Below are 22,467 nucleotides of genomic sequence, written 5' to 3'. Positions count from 1 at the left end.
TGAAGAAAGCCCTTGGCTGAGATATTGCATTTGCAAAGAATTTTGTTTTTCTGCTAGGTAATGATGATGATTGGTCACCATGGTACCACTGTGGGAAAATTATTATCGGTCTAGAGAAATCACCAGCAGCACTGATACAGCATTTAATGTGCATATGTGTACAAGACATACTGTAAGTGCAGGGGCTATCCCACTCAAGTAACCACTGAGGTTATAATTGTGCATTTTGACAAATATACAACAGCCATTACAAAATGTTTCACACAGTAGTCCTGATTGTGGTGTAACTGGCGATTAAAAGTACTTTATTAGATCAAATACACCAAAGAAGAGGCAATCACATTATGACATTTACACAGAAAAAGACTCAACAAAACTGGTAAAGAGTAGACAAAAGGGCAAGTCTGGTTAAGTTTGGAAAGGGGGTGAGGGTCCATATACATGAAAGCATACACTCCCAAAAAGGAGGCAGCACCTCCTTTAATTTCATTCCCAAATAGTATAGTGTTTAGATAAAGAGAAACAGACATGGTGTGTAAGCATTGTTGTGCATTTGTATAAAATGTCTTTCCCCCCCCCTCCACATGCCTGGCACTGCCAACTCAAAGGACATAGTCCAGTGATACTGGGGGAGAAGAGAAGTTATCACATTTTCATGTTTCTTGTTCAGAGCAAGGTACAGTTCAATGACAGAGAACTTAACTATCAATAGTATACAGCAGGCAATTGCACTAGAGGCTAAAATGGGACACTGTGTTGCAGTACTGAGACACAGGGCAATTTCGGCATTAAATGCTTATATGGCACATTTTGGTCCATGTTAGTGCTTTCATGTTGTAACAGATCCAATACACGTGTATATATACACAATAGGTGTGTGAATATACACATGCATGCAAGCCATTGTCGGGTTTTGTTGCTTGCTTTCAAGGTCTTCTTTTAACTTGTGTATCAGGCCAGTGCGCATTTAAAGGAAGTAGTCAGGGGTACGGCGGGTAACGTGAGGTTCACCACGTCGGGGAGCAGGGTCAAACTGAAGGCTGCAGGAACAGGGGAAAACAAAATCAGTTGGAATTCATTGCTCTAAACTTAAATGTGATTATACTTGATCAAAGTATAATGAAATATGTGGACTTGTAACAATAAGCCAAAGTAAATAAATATCGTATAACCTAAAATTCTGCTCATTTACTTACAAGGAGTATTTGAGTGTATCATCCAGTTCCATAATGGCTGCTTGGTTACCACAGCGATAGCAGTAGTTTGGTGCACTGAAAATGGTGACAACATTTCTGTCATGACACCAGTTGTATCCCTGAAAAAGGAAAAATGCTCGATTGAAAAGGACCATTCAGTGAAAGTGATTCTCATTGTGAAACACTGCAGCACAGCACACGGTGCACACAACGAAATGTGTCCTGTGCTTTTAACCAATCACCCTTAGTGAGCAGTGGGCGCCCAGGGAGCAGTGTGGGGACGGTACTTTAGTACTGTGGTGGCTCGGATTTCGAACTGGCAACCTGCCGATTACAGATCTGCTTGCTTACCTGTTAGTCTACCACTATCTATACTACACCATTTATTCAGGTCCTGAGACATAGATGAATACATTGCTAAGCCGTATACAATAAATGAATCCTGAAGCTCATTTCTCTTACATTTCATAATCTTTCCAGAAGAATATTATCACAAAACAAATCAGCATATCTGATTAATTGGCTGAAAAGATGCTTCACCTCCATAACAAGCTGATGGGCACGGGAAACCAGAGTAAGACCATTGGCATGGTTAAATGTTTCAGAGATGTCCTGTCCAAAGGTGTAACCAGCTCCCCTGGGAGAGATTCCCCAGCCACCACGGTCATCAGGATCTGACCACAGCAGGTCACACATTGGCCCCTGGAATAAAAAGACATTTTAGGTGGCAGCAGCAAGAGATCCATTTTTTCCTTTAAACTTAGGTTTGGTTACAACTGCCAGATTTGACTGGCACAAGACGATCCTTCTGATCTGCTCATTCTAGAGCACAGATTTTGAAGCATACTTTCAAAGCTTTCAGTCAGCACATATTGTATTTCTGAGAAGTTATTTTTCCAATATAGTTATTAATCCTTTTGTTCAATCATCTCCTGCATGACATAAACCAAAGCACAAAGGAGTGCTTTACTGCCAACAGTACAGTAAACCTCAGAGGTTGTAGTGAACGCTGTCATGGGGTATGAAGAAATAATTAAAATTGTAGGTTTGTTTGCCCATATGGGGTTGTCACCTCCAGGAGCATAGATAACTTTCTTGTTAGTTAGTCAGACCATCACTTACAACTACAAACTGTATAAAACTGTATTACTGCAAGACACACCAACCTCATGTGGAACCTCCTGCAGGCGGTCAAGAGCTCGAATGTGATCCAGTGTGTCTATTGACGGTGAAAGCCCACCATGCAGGCAGAATATCTGTGGGCGAGAAGATAAGTTTACACTGATTTGCTGTGGTAAAGCATACAGAATGTCAAAGCATAAATATCAATACCAAATTAACAAATCAATTTTTTTATGTTTAATTAAAGGTTTTTGAGGGAAGGCCATTCATCTTATTTTCACTAGGGGGGGCAATAAAACTACCAAGACATTTAGACTGACGGATGCTATATTTAGAGTAGAGAGGATGTAAAAATGTACAACGGTAAAACCTAAAGTAATACACAGAAAATAAGATTATTCCTTTTTAAAGGGCAATCTTTTAAAAAGTGACTGGGTGAGCTTGGGCTCCACTCAGCAAGTTGTAAGAATTCCAATTCCAATAAAGATTCCCTTAGATTTTCAGGAAAATGCAGAAAATCTGCAAATCAGTCATTTACAGCATTTATCAGGCGCCCTTATCCAGAGCGACTTACAGTCAGTAGTTACAGGGACAGTCTCCCCCTGGACCAACTCAGGGTTAAGTGTCTTGCTCAGGGACACAATGGTAGTAAGTGGGATTTGAACCTGGGTCTTCTGGTTCGTAGGCGAGTGTGTTACCCCTAGGCTACTACCACCCAAAATAAGATAGGTGGTATTCTAATTAAGATATGATTTAAATTTGACAAAAAGGATTTGTTTTTTTTTTTTATTCAAAATATTTGGAAAATGTTAGGGGAATCCATATCTGGGTTTATAATAGGCACTATACCCTGAGCTACTGTCATTTTTGGGGTGTTAGTTTTACTTGTTCTAAATTAGCTTTGCCGTTGTATATTTATTCAAACAATTTTTGTCTGGTAAGATTATGGCCCTTTTCTTCTTTTGAGGTTTTCTGAAACAGACTAATCTTGCTAATGAAAAATATGACTCAACAAAACAATACATGCAAAAGTAATTAATAAAATGTGAAGACGTGAAAACCTAGAAAGTTGCCTAATGTCTGCGGTGAAATGCTGTCTTCATAATATTTCTATAATTAATTAAAGGTGACCCATTTATGTCAATTCTAAATGTAGCCTATTTATTATTAGCACCATCAATTGGGTTTGCATTACTAGGCTATAAATATAAAACATGCAAGTTATATAACGAGTAAATCCTAGCTCATAGCCATGTCAACATTGTGCCCCTGAAAGCACAACTTCCCCATAATTAATAAAACAGATTAATGAGACTTTGCTCATGTAGTTCTACAGTGAGTCACTCTTTCTGAAGCCACCGAATTGTTGAACTTGATGAGAACTCAGAGATAATGGTATGAAACTACGCGGCTTAATTAATACATAAATAAATTATAAAAAAAAATACAAATAACACAATACCTGTCCATCAACCAGGGCAGTAAGGGGCAAGTAATCAAAGAGGTCGGTGAAGTACTTCCACACGTTGGCATTGCCGTATTTCCTTAGACATTCGTCATAAAATCCATACACCTGTGTGATCTGTCTGCTCTCATGGTTTCCCCGTAGTATTGTGATGCGTTCTGGGTAGCGGACCTGAGATTTAATACAAAACTTGTTTAAATCACTGTTAAATGTGGAAACAACGATATTGCAATTAATGTGTCTAAATAGGTTAATAAAATGACCTTTAATGCTACAAGAAGCGTGACCGTCTCCACTGAGTAGTAGCCTCTGTCCACGTAGTCGCCCATGAACAGGTAGTTGGTGTCAGGTGACTTGCCACCAATTCTGAACAGCTCCATGAGGTCGTGGAACTGGCCATGAACATCACCACAAACTGTGACTGGACAGCGGACTTCCTGTACATTGGACTCCTTGGTAAGGATTTCTTTTGCCTGAAAAAAAGATACAAAGAAAGAAAAACATATAAAACACAATAAAAACGCTGAGTGACACGATGTGTAGCGTACACTTCACTTGCTTCAAAGGAAAAAGACATTTTACAAATAGAAGTATAATAATTTAATAACCCTGCTTTTACATATTCTTTTTTTAAAGTTAAAGTTTAAAGTGAAGTGATTGTCACATGTGATACACAGCAGCACAGCACACGATGCACACAGTGAAATTTGTCCTCTGCATTTAACCCATCACCCTGAGTGAGCAGTGAGCAGCCATGACAGGCACCCGGGGAGCAGTGTGTGGGGACGGTGCTTTGCTCAGTGGCACCTTGGCGGATCGGGATTCGAACCGGCAACCTTCTGATTACAGGGCCGCTTCCTTAACCACTAGGCCACCACTGCCCTTTTGTTTGCTCAGCTGCAATGCACAGATCCTGCTTCGAACAACATTAAGTTCGGAACCATGACAAGGGCAACAGTCCTAACACACTTTTCAAGTATAAAAAAAAAAAAAAAAAAAAAAAAAAAAAAAAAAAAGTTTAACAATGATTCCTTGATCCTTAACTCAGGATCTGGATGGGATGGCGAGGTTAAACAAAACCCCATAGACGTGGTCACGGCCACACGGTAACTAATGATTAGGGAATTTGAAAAGGCTGCGATAAATAACAGTAACAAGCAGGATCCAAGCAGAATAAAACAGGACCTTTACCGGGTGACAAAAAACAACAAGGTCTTCTTTAAAGGAAGTCTGACGCTGCGTGTTTTTGGCACACCACTGACGTGGGAATTGTAGGAAATCTCAAGCATCACCATGGAGACAATGTGGGTGCGTGTCCATGGAGACAGCACTGCGATCCTATTTCTTTTTTTAAATTAGAGTAGGGTAAAATTGGACAAAGTTTTCAATCAGCACCCACTACCAGGAAATGAGCTGAAGGAGTCCCATAGCACTGAGAGCATACCAAGTAAATTTTAGAAAAGCAAATGGTAGTGTGCAATTGTAAATGGGAATATTACTCAAAATTTGTAAAATTGAAAATGGTAGCATAAGGACCTTTTAAGACTTCCAGCACCCAGTAATTTATTCTAATACCAGTAAGAGAACATGGCGTCAGTGTTTGTAAAAGCAGCATCGGTAGAAACTACCTTTGATGTGAAAATGTTTCGTATTTACAAGCCTGTACCAGCTTGCACTGAATAAGCAGTCCTGTCAACATGTCCCTCGGTTTATTTCTTCTGTGCATTCTGTTCTTGTGTGTGATTAAGGGAAATATCACTAGCCTATCTGCATTAATCCCCTGTACTGTTTAGCAATGCTCTGATTTTGACCGTTTTTAATAGGTTTACCATAATACAGTGTGACCTCTCCACTAACCATAACCTATATATTACAAAAAAAAAAATCGTTGTTAATTGATTTTGATGCTTAGACTCAGAACAGGGTAATTAGATGTATTAAATTCATTGAAATAATTAAATCTAAAATCGTTATTGAGTATAGTATTGATTTTCAAACGAACCACTTGAGCAGAAACTGTTGATACAGGCCAGATCCTATTCAACACAGACACACACAAGCGACCAGGTGACACAAATGGCCAGTTTGAGATGACTAGGAGTAGGTATCTTCCTCCGGACAACTACGGGTTTTTTTTGGAGGTAGGAAGTGCCAATCACGCCCCTCGGGTCCGCCCCCCTAAACACATCCTGACTTTCATCGACGACGGCGCCCAGACCCAGAATAGCTCCTTCACATCACGCCCACCCGGCTGCTGGGTCTCCCAAATGTGGGTCCGACGCCCGGCAGAACCGGCGCGGGCAAAACACCTCTCTCCTCAACGGGCACCGTCCATCCACGTATTTATAGGAAGGCCTTTCAACAAGTATATATGCCGACGCTTACGGCCATCTAAGTCCCACGGCTCACACGAAAGCCATCGCAAATACGTGGTGCCAAGTCAATAAATGATAAAAAAAAGAGAAAAAAAAACCACAACTTACCTTCTCACACAACGTCCTCACTTGGTTTTCGGTGAGTTGCTTGCACTCGTTGAGCTGTTCGACCCACTGGTCCAACTCCTTCGTAAAAGCTTTATCGTCCATTTTGAACGGGACCGGCTGGCGTGTCAGTGGTGTTAAATGTCCGACGTAAATCACAATTCTGCGCGGCGAGTTCGCGACTCGCTTGAATATTTTCGCCTGGATTCGACGCAGGCGCCGGTCTCTCGGCGTCAGGCTCCCGAGTCGTCTAGACGGCTGGCTAAACGCTGGAATGCGGGCAGATGTGCCACGCGTAAAGGCCGCCGACGACGCCTCGCTCGGAGCGACGGAACGCGAACGGGTCTCGGCGTAAAGCGCGGCGCTCGGCGGCTACGGAGGCGACTGTTTCGGCTGGCTAGCTCCCCCACTCCCGCCGACCTTCCCCGGGAAACTCGCCGTGTAATGGCCGCCGCGCGCTGACGTCATCACGAAGGTATTTCTACAAGGCCGCGCGGGCGCGCGCCCCCGCGACCGCCCCCTCGTGGCGAGGAAGAGCAGCTGCTCTGCAGGTTCAGACGCGTCCATCGCGCTTCATGTGGTCTGCTGAAGAGACGTTCACCTGCTCCTCTGAGATCACTGACCTCGCTGACCTCAGCCTGTGTGTAATCTATAATTTTATCATGCCAGCATAGTGGAGGAATTTACAGTCCAGCACTAAAACTGCTTTATTATTACAAACATTACAACGATTAAATGAACAAGTAGAACTAATACATGTTCTTCTCAAATCTGTTAATATGTTCCAATAAGAATACAAAATAACATCTGTCTTCTGTCACTGTAAACATGTACATAGAGAACATTGTAATTAAACAAGTAACACTATAAATATAGCTCAATCAAAAACTATTTACACATGTCTGAATTTAAGATATCAACATAAACTTAACAAGATTTTAACAAAAAATTACTGCAAGCCATTAGAGATCCCCTGAAAAGATGGCCAAATGTCTGCTTTAAGTGTTAATTAGCTAAGTAGTCTTCCTGTAAATTGGCAGTGGGTGTGAGAGTGGTGTCATGTGGTACAGCCAGATTATATGTACGCCCATTCCATAAGAAGAAAGGATATTTCATTGTCGCATGTTGTTGGAGAGGGATCGCATTTTCAGACCTGTTCACAAGAGGCATCACAGGAGGTAATGCATGAACTGTGGGAGGAAAACAGGACTGGAAGTGTAGAGAGTGGTGTGCAGGACTTGTGACCTCAGAAAGTTGCGAGGCATTATTGACTTGCAGGTGGGCGTCCCCTCCATAATTTCTGGAGACGTTCTCTGCACTCAGTGAACAATCCAGTAATGGCTGCATACCCCCACTGCTTCCTGTCAAGTTAGACCATTGTTTTAATGAACTGGCCCTTACGTCCACATGTGATGAATGCTCCGCTACCACTACAGCGGCAGTGTTATCTTGTCTCCTACTTCTCCAGAGCACTAGGTGCTGTTTAAGCAAATTCTCGGAGTAATTTGCTGGATGAAAGTGGCCAAAGTTGATCTGCTGTTCGGTACAATTATGAACATTTTGATTCTTATATCCCAACAAAGTGTAAGGCCGCCTGCAAAAAAGGATGAACAACAGGTGACCATGCAATATATGATTGAAAAAGTCATATTAACTTTACATTTCTAAATCCTGAGCCACCAGTTTCCATACCTCAGTTTTTCTGGTACTGTTGAAGTTTCATCTGTCCTATTCCCAGTGTATTCCTAAAATAGATAATCAATGGCTTCAATTTGTGACAAATATTAGCATATACAAAGACGGTTGTCAAGTACGTTAATCAAAACAGTCGGTTATGAGCTGGCAATTTTAAATACAGTTTAATTGTTAGATTTTTCACTTAATGTGAGTAAACCAGGAACACAATGAAGCTCTTACCTTGGCAGAGTGCTTCCTCTTTGTTGTTGTCCCCATTTTACAGCTCCACAACTGGCCTTCTCGTACATCTGTTGGCATTTCAGGAGCCTCTGGCTCGTGACTGTCTTCTGGCCTTTGAACAGCTGACAATGGCGCCTTCATTTCTCCCTTTATTATATTTGGATGTGCACCATTGTAGTAAAGGTGCTCTTCATGTTCACCTCTGTGCTCAGTGTCTCTGAGTTCAAAGATCTTTGCGGCATCAAACCAAAGATGCTCTAAGCCAAACCATGACACCTGACTATTCATCACTGGGCAAGCTTTCATGTAGTTAATTTTCTCCTGGAGATATCGACAGATAATGGAGAGATGCTCAGCTTTTCCGACATCAAATGCTCCAGTCAGTTCTTGAGGAGAGTCTACAAAAGCCATTACACAGTTCTGGACCTTCATCAGGTGTTCCACAGTGTCACCAAAATTCATCATGCAACTAAGTGGAACTGACAGAAAAAAGCTTTCAAAATCAGTGACATTTCTCAGGGCAGTCTCAATTTCAAACATTTCTCTTTGGCTTTTGAGATACAGATAGTATGAGCAATGTGGGTCTGTTTGCAACTGTTGATTTAAGGAGGTCACTGCAAAGTGGTATTTCTGTAATGCACTGTAACCTTCAACAGCAAGGCCGTGCTGAAAGGATGAATAGAGTAATGCCTGTCGCTGCAAACCAACTTTTCCTTTGTACAATTCACCACAAAGTGTGTGATCATACCAAAGCATGCTCCTATTGGTTGGTTTACCACTTAGAAAACACAATTTGTTTTCTACATATTCTTTAGCTTCCATCATCATCTGCAGCTCCAAGAAGGAATTCACCGCTTCATACTTCAGATTGATGGGTGCTGGTGTGTAGTCTTGATAACTCTGCACAATGATGTCCCGAGAAACAACAGCACTGTGGAACTCAATGCCTTGATCCTTCTCAAAATTTGAAATGAAATACTGAAGCATGCATTTACATTTGGACAGCAGCGGGTGGAGCCCCTGCAAAAAATCTGCATGAACAGCCTCCCTTAGAATGCTGGAAATGTCCATCACACTGTATTCTCTCCAAAGAGCTGGAGCACTGACCGTACCCATGCCTGCGCTTTGTCCCCAGACGGACTTTTTTGAAACCGTTTGACAGCCTAGGTGGCGCTGCCTGCTAGAGACTGGGGAGGGCAGAATAGTGCCGTTGAGGGGGTGTGTACTCAATTCAATTGTGGGATAATGGTTGGCTGTTTCTGAGAATGGCCAGACAGTTGTGCTGTCAGAACTTACTCTGGTAACCGGGTTCATCTCTTTCAAGTTCCTTGCAGAATTCTTTCCTGCATTTTCCTCCATTTCAGCTGTCGTGAGAGGACCAGTTGAAATAGTTTTTGTACTGGAACGTAGTTGTGCTTTCTGTACCACCATGCCTGTGTCTAAGACTACCCAAACCTGCGGTGACTGTCCATGCACAGCTACACTGGAGTTCCCAGGCGGTTCAAATTTGGTGTCTCTTACGTCCCCAAGCGCTTTGTTTTCACCATCATTGTCCATTTTACCAGAATGTTGCTGTTTGTCTGTTTCCTCCACAATTTCCACTTCTGGATTCTCTGTGTGAGTATTGCCGTTTCCTAACTCAGATTCATACTGTATCCCTGCATCTTCATGAGTAGGAGAATATGAAAGATTTTCAGTTGAATCACGTGTTGCATGTCCTTCTTCAGTACCACCACTCCTGCTTTGTTCCAAAGCAACAGTGCTTGTGTCATTTTGCAGTGCCCCTTTCTCTGCTCCACTTTCTTTTGGGCGTTTGAAATCTTCAGGTGAAGCATTGCTGTTCGGGTCCTCTGGATCGAGTGTGTGGTCTGGAGCCTGGTCAGGTGCTGGCACAGAGTCGACAGAATCCTTAGAATCCGTAGTTTGGATCCGATAACTTTGGGCTGAATCACATCCGCTGTCCGTCAGAGTGATGTGTGATGCTTCAGATTGGCTGCTTCTCCATGACAGCAGCTTTTTCAGATGTTCGTTCTTCGTTTTTTTGAGGCATTGCATTTTAACTTTACGTGCCTTTTTGCATATTTCCTTTCTTAAATTTCGAGACCTATGGCATGAAGACCAGTTCCTACATTTTTGACCAAAGCTCCTTAAATTGTTTGAGGTGTTATGTTTATACCTGTCTGCAAAATTTTTGACTAACTGAATATTACTCACTTTTGCCTTCCAGGCTTCATTTTCCTCTGAAAAGGTTTCTAAAGCAGTTTTTTTATCCACAAAGCCTGCTTTAGCGCTGTCGTGAGGTGATCTTGAGAACTGTAAAACTGCGAACCGTTCGGACAGCAATGCTGTCTCTCTCATATCTAGATCCTCATCTGCTTTGATTGTGATTTCAAGCCTCAAATGATCTACCGAATTCCAATCATTGCTAGATTCACCATAGTGATCGTGCCTTTGATTGATCTCATCAGGCTGCTCTGCAGTTTTGGGTTTCAAGTATGACTTTGTATAGGTTGGAATTTGGTTTGGCATAATCTGAGCAAACTGAAGTCTTTTACAGAGTGTAATGAAAATGGCATTATCATCCGACTGGAAATTGACCTCAGGAGTCTCATGAGCTCCACCTTTATTTTTGCCATCTTCATCTATGTCTCTCGCTGTTGTAACTTCTTCAAAAGCAGCAACCTCCCAAAGTTCAGTGTCAGTCCTAATGGATTTTTCTATAATAGCCAGTGGCTCCTGCTTCTGACACATACTGTCTTGTGAACTGTCATTACAAATAACATTGGACTCACAGCTTGCAGCTTCTGTGATGGATTTGAAATTAAGTTCACTTATTGCAGAATGTTCTGTCCAAACACTTGCTAGATGTCTGTGCTTTTTCTCTTGTATTTGTAAATCGGAAAGGTTTTGAGGGATTTTATGTGACTTTGTACTTTCCTCTGAGACCACAGAGGACTCAAAGATCGTCATCTTGTCAGACTCAAGTAAAACTGATACCAAGCCTTCATCTTGCTGCTCACCATCTCTTAGGATATTGCGCTCTGTTTCCGTTTTTATGGTTTTATCATCTAAGAGAGCAGTGTTGTCCCCTTTGATTTCATTCTCACTTGGTGAAGAGAGCATGTAATATAACTTTTGTTTGTGCTCTCTGCATATTTCTTCATCTATCCTTTGTGTTCTGGGTTTGTGCAGTGTTTCTGACAGAGAGACATCTTTTTCATTTGCCTTAAATGATGGACATAACTCAGAATTTTGTTCTTGTGGTGAAAGCAGTGCCTTCATGTACTTCTTATAGTAAGTCTCATAAAATTCAATTCTATCTAGTAACAACTTCTTGTTATCCAGAGACATATTTTTCTTTGAAAAAATATGTTCTTTTCTCTCATGCGCGGTCATCTGTAAATATACAGAGTACTTCTTCAATTTCATGTTGAACAGGTTAATGGAACGCAGTCGTTCTGGTTTCTTTAGGGAAGAAGATGGAGGTGGAGCATGAAGTGGAGTACAATCTTGCTCGTCTAGTTTGTAAATCTCCTCTGCAACCGATCCAGTGGCAGAATTTACACTTTTATATTCCTGGTGGTCAGAGATTGACGGACCATTCTGATTATGCACCACAGCTTTCTCTGAAGGCGTAGTCAGTTCTTCCTTTGAAAGAAACTTTTTGATTTGTATTGAGTCTTGGCCAAGAAGTCGTGGGTCCTTTATCACTCTAGAGGAGTACACCACAGAAGACACTTTCTCCACACCAGACTTTTTACATGTGTTACTGTGGATGATGGACGTGAAGCTTTGCATGTGTTTTTCCAAAACTGGGACTGAACCCATTCCTTGGGGAAGTAGATGGGACACTCCAGGTTGTGCTGAAGCTCCTTGAGCCTGTGATGTTGCAAATTGCTTAAATGTCACCATAGCACTCTTCCCTCTTCCTCGTCGTTGAGCAACTGTACAATGTTTCAAAGATTCAAATGGACCTGTACAGGTGAAATTTAAGTGAAATTATAAAGTATGGTTATGTAGAAACCTAAAATATTCCAATGTATGTTAATCATTTTTAAAAAATGCAAATTAATTAAATTTTTTGTTCTTTACCATTTGTGAAACTCATCTGTGGTGGGTCAGTAACTGATGCAGGTATACTTGATGGTAAGGGTGAAGTAATCTTCACAGAAAGAACTGAAACCACTGCATATGGTAAACACTGTCTGGGTCTTGTAGTGAGCTCGAGGTTCAAGTTATAGTCAAACACAAACACCTGAGAAAATGCAAAATATATATTTAAAATATATATTTGATTAAATCCTATAGTTGAATATGAGATATTTTCACTTAATTTCCTTAAATTCCCATTAATACCTACACATATTTTTTAAAAAACAGGGCAAAGACAGGGCAACAGTAAATTACTCCAAAAATGTTCCCATACAGATTATTTCATGACCATTTTAATGACCATATCACAACTCTAGTTGGTCACAGGTTTAGATTTTTGGTAGCATTACCTTTAATAGTTACATGTTTTGGGTAGCCTTCCACAAGCTTCTAACAATAGCTTTCGGTCAATTCCTCCAAACAGAACTGGCTTCAAACTAGAACAGGTTAATTAGGCTGTAGGTGATGAGCATGGAATATTCTGGCATTTAGAAATTGATCCCAATAATTAACCAATTTTGTGGAAGTCCATAATTATTTTTTTTTTTTTTTACATCTTGAATGATTATTTGACATAGTAGTTTTCCTGTGTTCAGCAAAGGCCTAAAGGCTTGACACATTTCTGGATCTGTCCAAGCTGTTAAGAGCACAGTTAAAAGTGCATATAACCCACTAGATCTGTGATGCCTGTTCATGTTTTTTGGCCCTTGTGCCAATTTCCTTTTAACTTATAAAAAAAGTCAACATTGCAAGCAACATGTCATGCACCTGTTCTTCCTTCACCCAATGTGGCATTACAAATATGTTCAAAAAGTGAAATAATCTGACTGTTGCAAAAAGTAGATATCTTAAACTGTTATATTTAGTATAACGTGTAAATGTCTGACTTCAGTGGTATGTATGTGACTAGTAAATAAAACATTTATACTTACAGAGGAAGTTAAATATTGCTGAGATATAGTCTTTCTGTTCAAGACTGTGCCTTTGGCTATGTGGCAGTCAAAGTTGATTGTGGGATCTTGTGTGTTGCTGTCAACTAAACTTGGAGTTACTTTTTTCATCTTTCCTAGAAGCACCTTCAAAAAGACAGAGGGGAAATGTATTAAATGACTATAAAAAGACATACTTCTAAAAAAATGAGTTATTAATACAACCACTAACCTTAAAAATTATAAGGTTTTGGCCAAATGATACGTGACAGCCAGAATTTTTCAAGGCAACATCAGCATGCCTATACAAATGTACTCCATGTGAGGGCTTTCCCAGACTGTTTTGATTTGTGCTGTTAACCTTCAGTCCTTCTTTACAAATTTGTGATGTTTCTTCTGTTGATGCTGTTAGAAAGCAAAATTTCTCCTCCATTTCTCGTGCATGTCTGCCTATGGACCGCATCTCATTTCTGAAAAATTGTAAGAGTACACACAAAGAAACAGGCACTAATCTAAGCACCATGATACACAGTTGAATGTGGAAAGTGAAGAAAACATTTATGGGCAAGTCCATTTAACTACACTGCTCAAAAAAATAATTTGACGGATGCGGTCTACAACCCACACAAGTGGCTCAGGTAGTGCAGCTCATCCAGGATGGCACATCAATGTGAGCTTTGACAAAAAGGTTTGCTGTGTCTGTCAGCGTAGTGTCCAGAGCAAGAAGGCACTACCAGGAGACAGGCCAGTACATCAGGAGACATGGAGGAGGCTGTAGGAGGGCAACAACCCAGCAGCAGGACTGCTGACAGACATGACAGACGTGTGCTCACCAGAGGTAGCCTGGCTGTCATTGGGTACCGAGATGAGATCCTCAGACCCCTTGTGAGACCATGTGCTGGTGCGGTTGGCCCTGGCTTCCTCCTAATGCAAGATAATGCTAGACCTCATGTGGCTGGAGTTTATCAGCAGTTCCTGTATTGATGCTATGGACTGACCCGCCTGTTCCACAGACCCGAAGAGCACTTGATGTCTCGCTCCATCCACCAACGGCACGTTACACCACAGACTGGTCTGGGAGGAGATCACTCAGGAGACCATCCACCACCTCATCAGAAGCATGTCCAGGCGTTGTAGGGAGGTCATACAGGCACATAGAGGCCACACACACTACTGATCCTCATTTTGACTTGTTTTAAGGATCTTGGATCAGCCTGTAGCATGTTTTTCCCTTAAATTTTGAGTGTGACTCCAAATCCAGACCTCCATGAGTTGATAAATTTGATTATCATGGATAATTTTGGTGTACTTTTGTTGTTAGCACATTCAACTATGTTAAGAACAAAGTGTTTAATAAGAATGTTTCATTAATTCTTAACTCTGTTCAGTGATGTGATCTGGATACAACACTATAAGTTCAGCTTTGAAAAAGGGGTGCTGGATCAGATTGCCATTATGATGCCGTGCTTAAATGAGAAACCAGAAAGTCAAGGAAACATATCTACTCATCTTCCAAGTGAGCAGATGATTGGAAGCAGCACTGCTCCACCTAATTAAAATTGTGGGGTACTGGTGGCCTAGCAAGTAAGGAAGTGGACCTGTAATCAGAAGGTTGTCGGTTTAAATTCCAAACCACTGAGCATAGCACCGTCCCCACGCACTGCTCCCCGGGCGCCTGTCATGGCTGCCCACTGCTCACCAAGGGTGATGGTTAAAAGCAGTGGACACATTTCGTGGTGTCACTATGTGCTGTGCTGCAGTGTTTCACAATGACAATCACTTCATTTTCACTTAACAAGCAAGCCAACGGTGTCACGTCTTGGGGTTGAGGGGAATTAGGTGCAGAAATGAGATATATCTGCTGTGTGCGCCCAATTTTAGACAAATTGTGACATTTTCAATTGAAAGTTACCTTTTTTCAGTGAATGCTTTCAGGAGATAATCATTGTGCACAAGATTCACATCGCCCCATTTGCATGTCTCCTGTGCGTGGTCCAATCTGCAGTCACTCAAAATGGAATGGACAAGGCAGTAGTCCCAGCTTTCTTTAAGACATGGCTCAAGCACGTCTGTTAATAGAGGAAGTAATCAGGCAGTTCAAACATTAACATAACATCTTCTTGGTTTAATAACATAATATCATTTTGAATGAGGAGTAAATGATTTACCTGTCGCAGCTGTTCTTTTTTTTCTTGGAATCGTGAAGTTCTTCGGTTTCAGGACTTCTGGACATGAGGAGTTCAAGAATGACCCAGTCACTCTAGTCATTCGATTTTTTGTCTCCATGTTATTTATTAGTGAATACCATCCTGTTAAAAAATTATATATAATTATAATACTATAATGACATAATATAATGACATAATGGCATTCATCCTCCAAGTAAACAGTAGTATATTCCTGTCCTTGTAAGGCAAGTGTGAGACTCACATGATGTTCCTCAATACTGCATGATACATGTGTGGGTGAGTCTGGGTCTATTAAGAAAAGGCTTTCAGCAGTTACTACTTAGAAATGTAGCAAAAGAATACTTTCTTTCTACCGCTATCTAAATATATTGAATTAAAATGACTCTACTTTATGCTGGGAAATTGAATAGTTTAATCTAAAATGCAATAATTTGGCAACGCCATCACCTACAACACCTCCAGTATATGCCCTTTTTTATACACAAGGCATTAATATAGATTAAATGGATATTACAGCAAATCTGATATCTTTAAATAAGTCTGTCAGTTCAACAACTTTAGTTCAAAATTATTTCTACAATTTGGGATAAGATTTTGTTCTGCATAGTTTGTTTTGCATAATTAACCATAGTTACTTCAGGAAAAATAATGTTAAACCAGATTTGACAACAAATTTGGTATAAAATTACATAGATGAATTCTGCATGGGCATTTTACCATTGTTTATGTACCATAATAGTCATTATTAAGACAGGATAAATATAGTGTACAATCAGTGTACAAAGTATTAGGATTAAAATAAAAAAGGAACAAAGTCTTGTGTTCCTAGAAGAAACATGATTTCATCATGAGCTACGATTTGAAAAAGGGCTCTCAAAAACCACAGAGTAAAAAGGCTCTCGATTAACCACACAGTAAACCACAAACAAGTAGGTTGTATTTAGTCATTGTTTTGAAAAGCATTTTTAGAATTTTTTGTACCACATATAAAGAGATGTAAAGAGAAGTAGTTTTTAAGTCGCAGTGCATCTCATGGACAACAGCTCCACAACAATAACCTTGATAAAATCTTCTTCATTCTGATCTGATCTATACATCTAATGCACTGGTCAAAGAAGCAGCAAATGGAAGAATGTTACCTTATTGTTCAAATCTTGAGTATGCAGTATATTTTCAGAGCCTGGTAAATGCTTTGCTAAGTGCAGTTTGAGGAAGAGTCATCTTGTCAAAAAAAGGAAATCACTAGACCTCAAAGTCCTAAATACGATGGCACAGGAAATTACCCAGCAGAGCTAAAAGTCAGACGTGCCTCTTGTCTCTCATTATTAGAGCAGCACAAGGTCAGTGTTTGATGTGCTTTCGTTAGTGTACGACTTTTGTATAGGGTATAGATCCTCTCATTTTGGCCTTTTACTTTTGTATTCACCCTAATTCAATAAAATCATATTTAACATCTGTAATTTTCTCCTACTGACTTTACTTGCAGCGAACTAATGAGCGAACTTAATACATCAATTTGAGCACCCATGGAGCAGCATCAGCATTAGCACCTGTTTTAATTGTTGACTGGTAAATGTTTAGCTATATATATCCTTAGCTATGACTGTTGCACTTCAATGACATTAATGGTCAAAGAAAATATAATTCGAATTTTCAATCATTGCGTAACTGTGGTTATGAGACTAACTTTTCCTGGCAATGGGACTGAGAACATGACATTGGACATGGACGGTGTGCAGCTACACAACAGCAGATAAGTAACTGTAAATCTGATCTTGTGACCCGAGTGAGTTTTTTCACTATAACAACCATATCTACTTGTTGAACAGCCTGTTATTTTGCTATGCTCCTCTATTTGCAGTTATAACAGCCTGCACTCTTCAGTGAAAGTTTTCTAGTACATTTGGGTGAGGGAATTTTGCAAGACTATCTACTAAAACCCCAAAGAGGGGCCCACGCATTTCTTTCCGCCCACCAAACTTTACCACTGAATCACCCGAGAAAGAGGTCACACGCTACAGCATGATAGCACCAGAGGAAGTCTGAGGCAGTCTGCACAGGCAATGCTGTTGTGCTCGATGGGACTGCACCTTTTGCACTGCTCCTCCACTTTGTGGTTGTGCTTTTTTCGGCCCTGGATTCTTCAACCTCACAAAACAACAAATATTCTTGAATTACACGTCTCTAACAAGGCAGAATATGACTTAGGCCCTGTCCACATGAAAACTTTTTTTCTCTGAAACAGTACGTTTTCTATCCCATCTGGCCTCTCGTCCACATGGAGACGCCGTTTCAGGGGTCCCAGAAAGGTTATATTCTGAAACGGGTTCCAGGGTGAATTTCTCTTTTCCATGTCTCCGTGTGGGTGGCAGAGTGGCTTTTGTGTGCGCTGACGAATTAGTGTCATGCGACTCATTGAGGAACGCCCTGGGAAGGAGGAAGCTGGTGATTCCCACAACCTTAACCCAGCACTGGCCAAAGCAATTGTTGGCGGGGACATATAACCTAATTGCAGGACGGCACAAAAGGGGCGGGTGAACCAACAACGTTTGATTGAGCGTGAAGCGGGACGGGGAAACAGGAGGCAGGAACAGAGGAGACAGGTAAGAGGGGTCGGGATTATTTTAAATTGAGACGAGATGAGTCGAGTCACAATGAGTTTCAGGTCAAAGCAAAGGGCACATTGCTTTTGGTCTGAAAGTGACTATATTTCCCTAGTCCAATCTGACCTATGACCCCAAAGGTGTCACATACTTCAATACAACAATGGAGGAGAACACGTTTATGGTTAAGCTGCAGTGGCACAACCACTCTAATAAAAAGACAATTCTTTTTTCCACCACCGAGGGGCCAAGATGGAGAAGAGTCTAGATGAATGTCTTCCTTTTACCTTCAGAGATGGAGGGACCAGGCGAGCAGTACTGGAGGCTCGGAGAATACGAGGTGCAGTGCGAGGTGTAATAAGGACTGTGAGGTAGGAAGCTCCATGTTTGGCTTTGTAGGCCAGCATCAGTATTTTGAATCTGATGCGTGCAGCTACTGGGAGCCGGTGGAGGGAACGTAGCAGAGGGGTGGTATGGGAGAATTTGGGAAGGCTGAAGATCAGTCGTGCTGCTGCATTTTGTATGAGTTGTATAGGTCGGATGGTACATAGAGGAACATAGAGCTATTTACTATATTCATCCACAGACTATTGCACTTTTTCTTGACTTGCATTTTCAAAAAACTAAATAAAAAAAAAATCCTAATCCAGAAACCGCGTGCGAGCTACAAATCATTTTTATATTTTATTAAGGAAGCGGCCTCGTAATCAGAAGGTTGATGGTTCAAATCCGAAGGTACCACTGAGGTGCCTCAGAGCAAAGCACCGTCCCCACACACTGCTCCCCGCGTCATGGCTGCCCACTGGGTGATGGTTAAAAGCAGAGGACACTATTCGTGTGCATAGTTAATTGTGTCACCATGTTCTGTGCTGCAGTGTATCACAATGACAATCACTTCACTTTTCACTTTTAACAACTTTAAATACCATGTGCTTTCAATACAATATTTTACTAAATTAAACAAAAAAAAATACTGCAAAAAATACAAAAATCAATAAATAAAATAATTTTGCCAAAATGTTAAGAAAGATGTACTACATATGCTGGATTTCGCGGCATCAGCTGCGTCTAAATCTGGTCAGGTCATTCTGTCACGATGGCTGAACATGGCGAGGAACAAGGACACATACGCACAACATCACAAAACAAGGGTTTAGTACATTGTGAACAGGACAGGGGAACCATCACGTAACAACGGTGAACAGATGAACCGGGCAGCTTTATACAATCATACGCAGGTGACTACAATCAGGAAACTTGGCAACACAGGACGAACATGAAACTCCGGTCTGAATCCCCAACCTGGAGTTGCCCCCTCCAGACCAGATCATGACATATAGATCATTTATAAGCATATATGTTTATTGTTTTTGTAACACCACTCCTGCCTGAGAAGCTTTGCACACAAGAATTTCACTCGTATGCACTGTACCGTGTATTTAGTGTCATATGATGTGGCAATAAAATCGATTTTATTTGATAACACTAGTGGTAATGACATGAATGATAGTATGGTGATGAATAGAATAATACAGCAGCGCAGTGTGAGGTGATGAGAGATTATTAAAGTGCAGGGTGCAATACTTCAATTACAAGTGCAGAGTGCGGTACTGTTGTTCAGTTTGTTTTGTGCAGTTAGCACCAAAAAAGCAAATGGCTGTGTGTGAGTTCTGCACACAATTTAAGGATTTTTGAGGTATTTGAGGTGATGTGGATGATGTGATGATCTTTGGGGCAGCATGGTGTTGAGGTGCCGAACAGTCCCATTTCTCTGCAATAAAATTGACATTTTGCAGGACATTTGTGTAAGTTTTAACTTGCCTTGCATCGCAATAAGTTCCACCGCTCTTGTAGATATTAGTGGTGTGAACCTCCACTAGTCATACGATTGGATTTGATTTCGATTATCAGTGCCTTGACATCAATGCATCACGATGCATGCCATAAATTTTCTACATTGTTTTCAAATACAACAGTTAAGTGGACACTTTGGTTTGCTATGATGAGCAGAAAAATTGTCGGCATTCAGTCCATGCTTTGTACTGAAGGGAACTTCTCCAAAGCATGTGTAGTGCTCCCAAGAACAACAATGGTGAGGTGGCACTGGTGGCACAGATATTTATTTTGGGTTTGTGTTTCACCTCAGGTACACCACCTGAGGGTATATGCATTAAGTTCAGAGATGGAGATTCACTTCTGCATTGTGATGCATCGATTAAACTATTAATTTCGATACCCCCAGCAGATATACTCACAAGAAACGGAATAGCTTTGTCTTAGGCATTGTTGAATTTAAATAAACCAATTGCACATACACAGAATAAGACGAAGAATTCCAGGGTGGTTGTGTTGCAGATACAATACTGCAATTTTATGATTGGCTGTTGTCTAGGCCCTTTATTTTTTGGATTGGCTGATAAGCTACAGGCTCTAGGACCCAGCGGAGACGTGCTTGTTTCATTGAGAGGCACTACTGTCCGCCATCTGAGAAATCTGTGCATGCACTCAGAATTTCTGTGCAGTAAACATTAAAACATTTCTAAACGTGAGAAATGCCACGTGTGGCGTGTGAGCCTGTGAACTTGTTGAAATGCGTGTGTCTCATGCTCAATGCCCCTGGAGGGACAAATCAAATTCGTCCAGTTTTTGGGATGTCCCAGACAATTCGGGATGGTTGGCAACCCTAATCAAAACACACTCGTTTTCATGAGATACGGTCACGTCCAACACATTTTTTTTTTTAATTAATTGCATGTTTTGCTGTTAAGACAATAAGTCTAAATCCAAACAACACAGACTCTGCAACACTTTCCTCCATAGACTATTCTCCATTTTTGCTTCCTGCTCTCCATTAGAAATTGTGCCATTATAAACCATAACAATGTGACCGAAATCCAAGCTAAGCGATGAGTAAAAGCTACCAGCGAAATCTCAAGTATATATACATGTGTGTTTTATACACATCTAAGCTGCACATCTGAGCTACCAGCACGATGCAGCACGTCTTCCAGTCAGAAAGGCAACCAGCAGTACCCCCACCGATACTTTAGACCAGGGGTCATCGTGAAAAAAAAAATACTCCCACTCCATATGAAAATAATAAGTTTAAATGTTTTTCCTTGGTCTTGATTCCCCACTCATTTTTTATACAATTTTAAGTTTAAAAGGAAAAACGTGGGCTAAACACGAGGTAACTCGCTAGCGTCTTAGCTGTGCTGCACTTGACAAGTTTGTTTGTGCATGTGCGGTGACTCAAGTGTCAGAAAAAGTCAGATGTCATATTGTGGGTAGATTGCGTTTTTCCTCCATTCGCGCTTCGTGATTGAGATTCGAAGTGGCAGAAAGAAAACGCGGCCGCTGGGGTTCTGTTTGTCGCGCGAAAATCTGTCACGGCCGCCGGGTGTCGCGCAGCGTTAATATTCCGACCCGGAGCGGCGGTGTGCTCTGTAGATCAGGCCGCCACAGTCACTACCGGCACTACTTTTTAACGAGAATCCATAAAGAAAATCATTATGATTTGATCGATTATGTTCTACACTGCATCGATGCAATTTCTGCACCGCGATGCATCGATTATACGATTAATTTCAACACCCCTAGTTAATATACTGTAACCAGAGCCAACTTTATTCACAACTCAGAACGTAGCAAAAACACAACCCTTTCCTAAACAGCCAGAAACAAATCAATCATTTAAGCAACGTTCATTATGAAATAATGTAATCCTAGCATTTTTATGGCTAATTACGCTAACGTTCCTTAGACTAGGTTTGGCTAAACCATTCTTACAGGGAAAATGTCGAATTAAAGCATGCTATGCGTTACCAAACTGTACAATGGGTATTGAATATTACACGTGATGAGAGCTTTTAAAACAATTTTTTACGAGGAAATGTTCCTTACCGTGCGCCGCTGGACATGACCTCAGCGCGCGCGAAAATAACGGGCGTGACGTCACGCCCATCCTGGTTCTTTTAACTTGGGCAATCCAGCACAGCTCGACTTCCACCGCAGCTATTTTAATACGCAATTGTCGGCTAATACACATCAGATGTGGCCCACAACACACATACAGACCAGCAAACCATGGAATTTCATTCATATGCGTGCTATGCGACCCCTCATTACTGGTAGTCCAACAAAGTACAGCAGAATGGTTCTAAAATTCCAATGATGTGTGTTTAATTAATGGATAAATTAAAGAATGTATTACCAATGAGTTCATTGAATGTTTTGTAGAACATGACAAGGTGTTTAAGATGCTGACATGGCCTTCCCAAGATCTCAGTCATTTCAAGCCGCTGTGGGATGTCCAGTCCATGGGCCCTGATTTTGCAGTATCCACTGTCTTGGTCCTGGACATCAAAGCATATATTCAGGAGTCTTGTGGAGACAAAGCCACACTGATAAACAT

The 22,467-nt window shown here is 41.1% G+C and overlaps 2 protein-coding genes across 5 annotated transcripts in view; both read right to left on the bottom strand.

The window, feature by feature from the left end:
* Nucleotides 1-276: 276 nt before the first annotated feature.
* ppp2cb (protein phosphatase 2, catalytic subunit, beta isozyme) lies at nt 277-6,731 on the bottom strand. Its single transcript, XM_028972629.1, has 7 exons — nt 6,267-6,731; nt 4,047-4,256; nt 3,781-3,954; nt 2,363-2,452; nt 1,737-1,898; nt 1,197-1,315; nt 277-1,040 (listed from the first exon to the last, which is right to left on the bottom strand). The coding sequence occupies exons 1-7, from the start codon at nt 6,366-6,368 to the stop codon at nt 968-970; spliced, it is 930 nt and encodes a 309-aa protein (XP_028828462.1). The 5' UTR covers nt 6,369-6,731; the 3' UTR covers nt 277-967.
* A 496-nt stretch (nt 6,732-7,227) lies between these two features.
* The window catches only part of tex15 (testis expressed 15, meiosis and synapsis associated), a 24,831-nt gene continuing 9,591 nt past the window's right edge, over nt 7,228-22,467 (bottom strand). Inside the window, exons 2-11 of one of the 4 annotated variants that reach the window (XM_028971560.1) lie at nt 22,267-22,408; nt 15,430-15,570; nt 15,174-15,330; nt 13,494-13,731; nt 13,265-13,408; nt 12,273-12,435; nt 8,181-12,154; nt 7,956-8,008; nt 7,724-7,857; nt 7,228-7,624 (exon numbers count right to left, since the gene is read on the bottom strand). In XM_028971560.1, the coding sequence (XP_028827393.1) occupies nt 7,269-7,624; nt 7,724-7,857; nt 7,956-8,008; nt 8,181-12,154; nt 12,273-12,435; nt 13,265-13,408; nt 13,494-13,731; nt 15,174-15,330; nt 15,430-15,570; nt 22,267-22,345 (5,439 nt within the window). In that variant the 5' untranslated portion in view covers nt 22,346-22,408 and the 3' untranslated portion in view covers nt 7,228-7,268. Of the gene's footprint in view, nt 7,858-7,955; nt 8,009-8,180; nt 12,155-12,272; nt 12,436-13,264; nt 13,409-13,493; nt 13,732-15,173; nt 15,331-15,429; nt 15,571-16,589; nt 16,676-22,266; nt 22,409-22,467 lie in introns of those variants that run through there. The other 3 variants (XM_028971559.1, XM_028971561.1, XM_028971562.1) reach the window with 3 other exon arrangements.

Source organism: Denticeps clupeoides, chromosome 3 (genome assembly GCF_900700375.1).
Source record: "Denticeps clupeoides chromosome 3, fDenClu1.1, whole genome shotgun sequence".
Taxonomy (NCBI): domain Eukaryota; kingdom Metazoa; phylum Chordata; class Actinopteri; order Clupeiformes; family Denticipitidae; genus Denticeps; species Denticeps clupeoides.
This window is presented reverse-complemented; position numbering and strand designations above follow the sequence as displayed.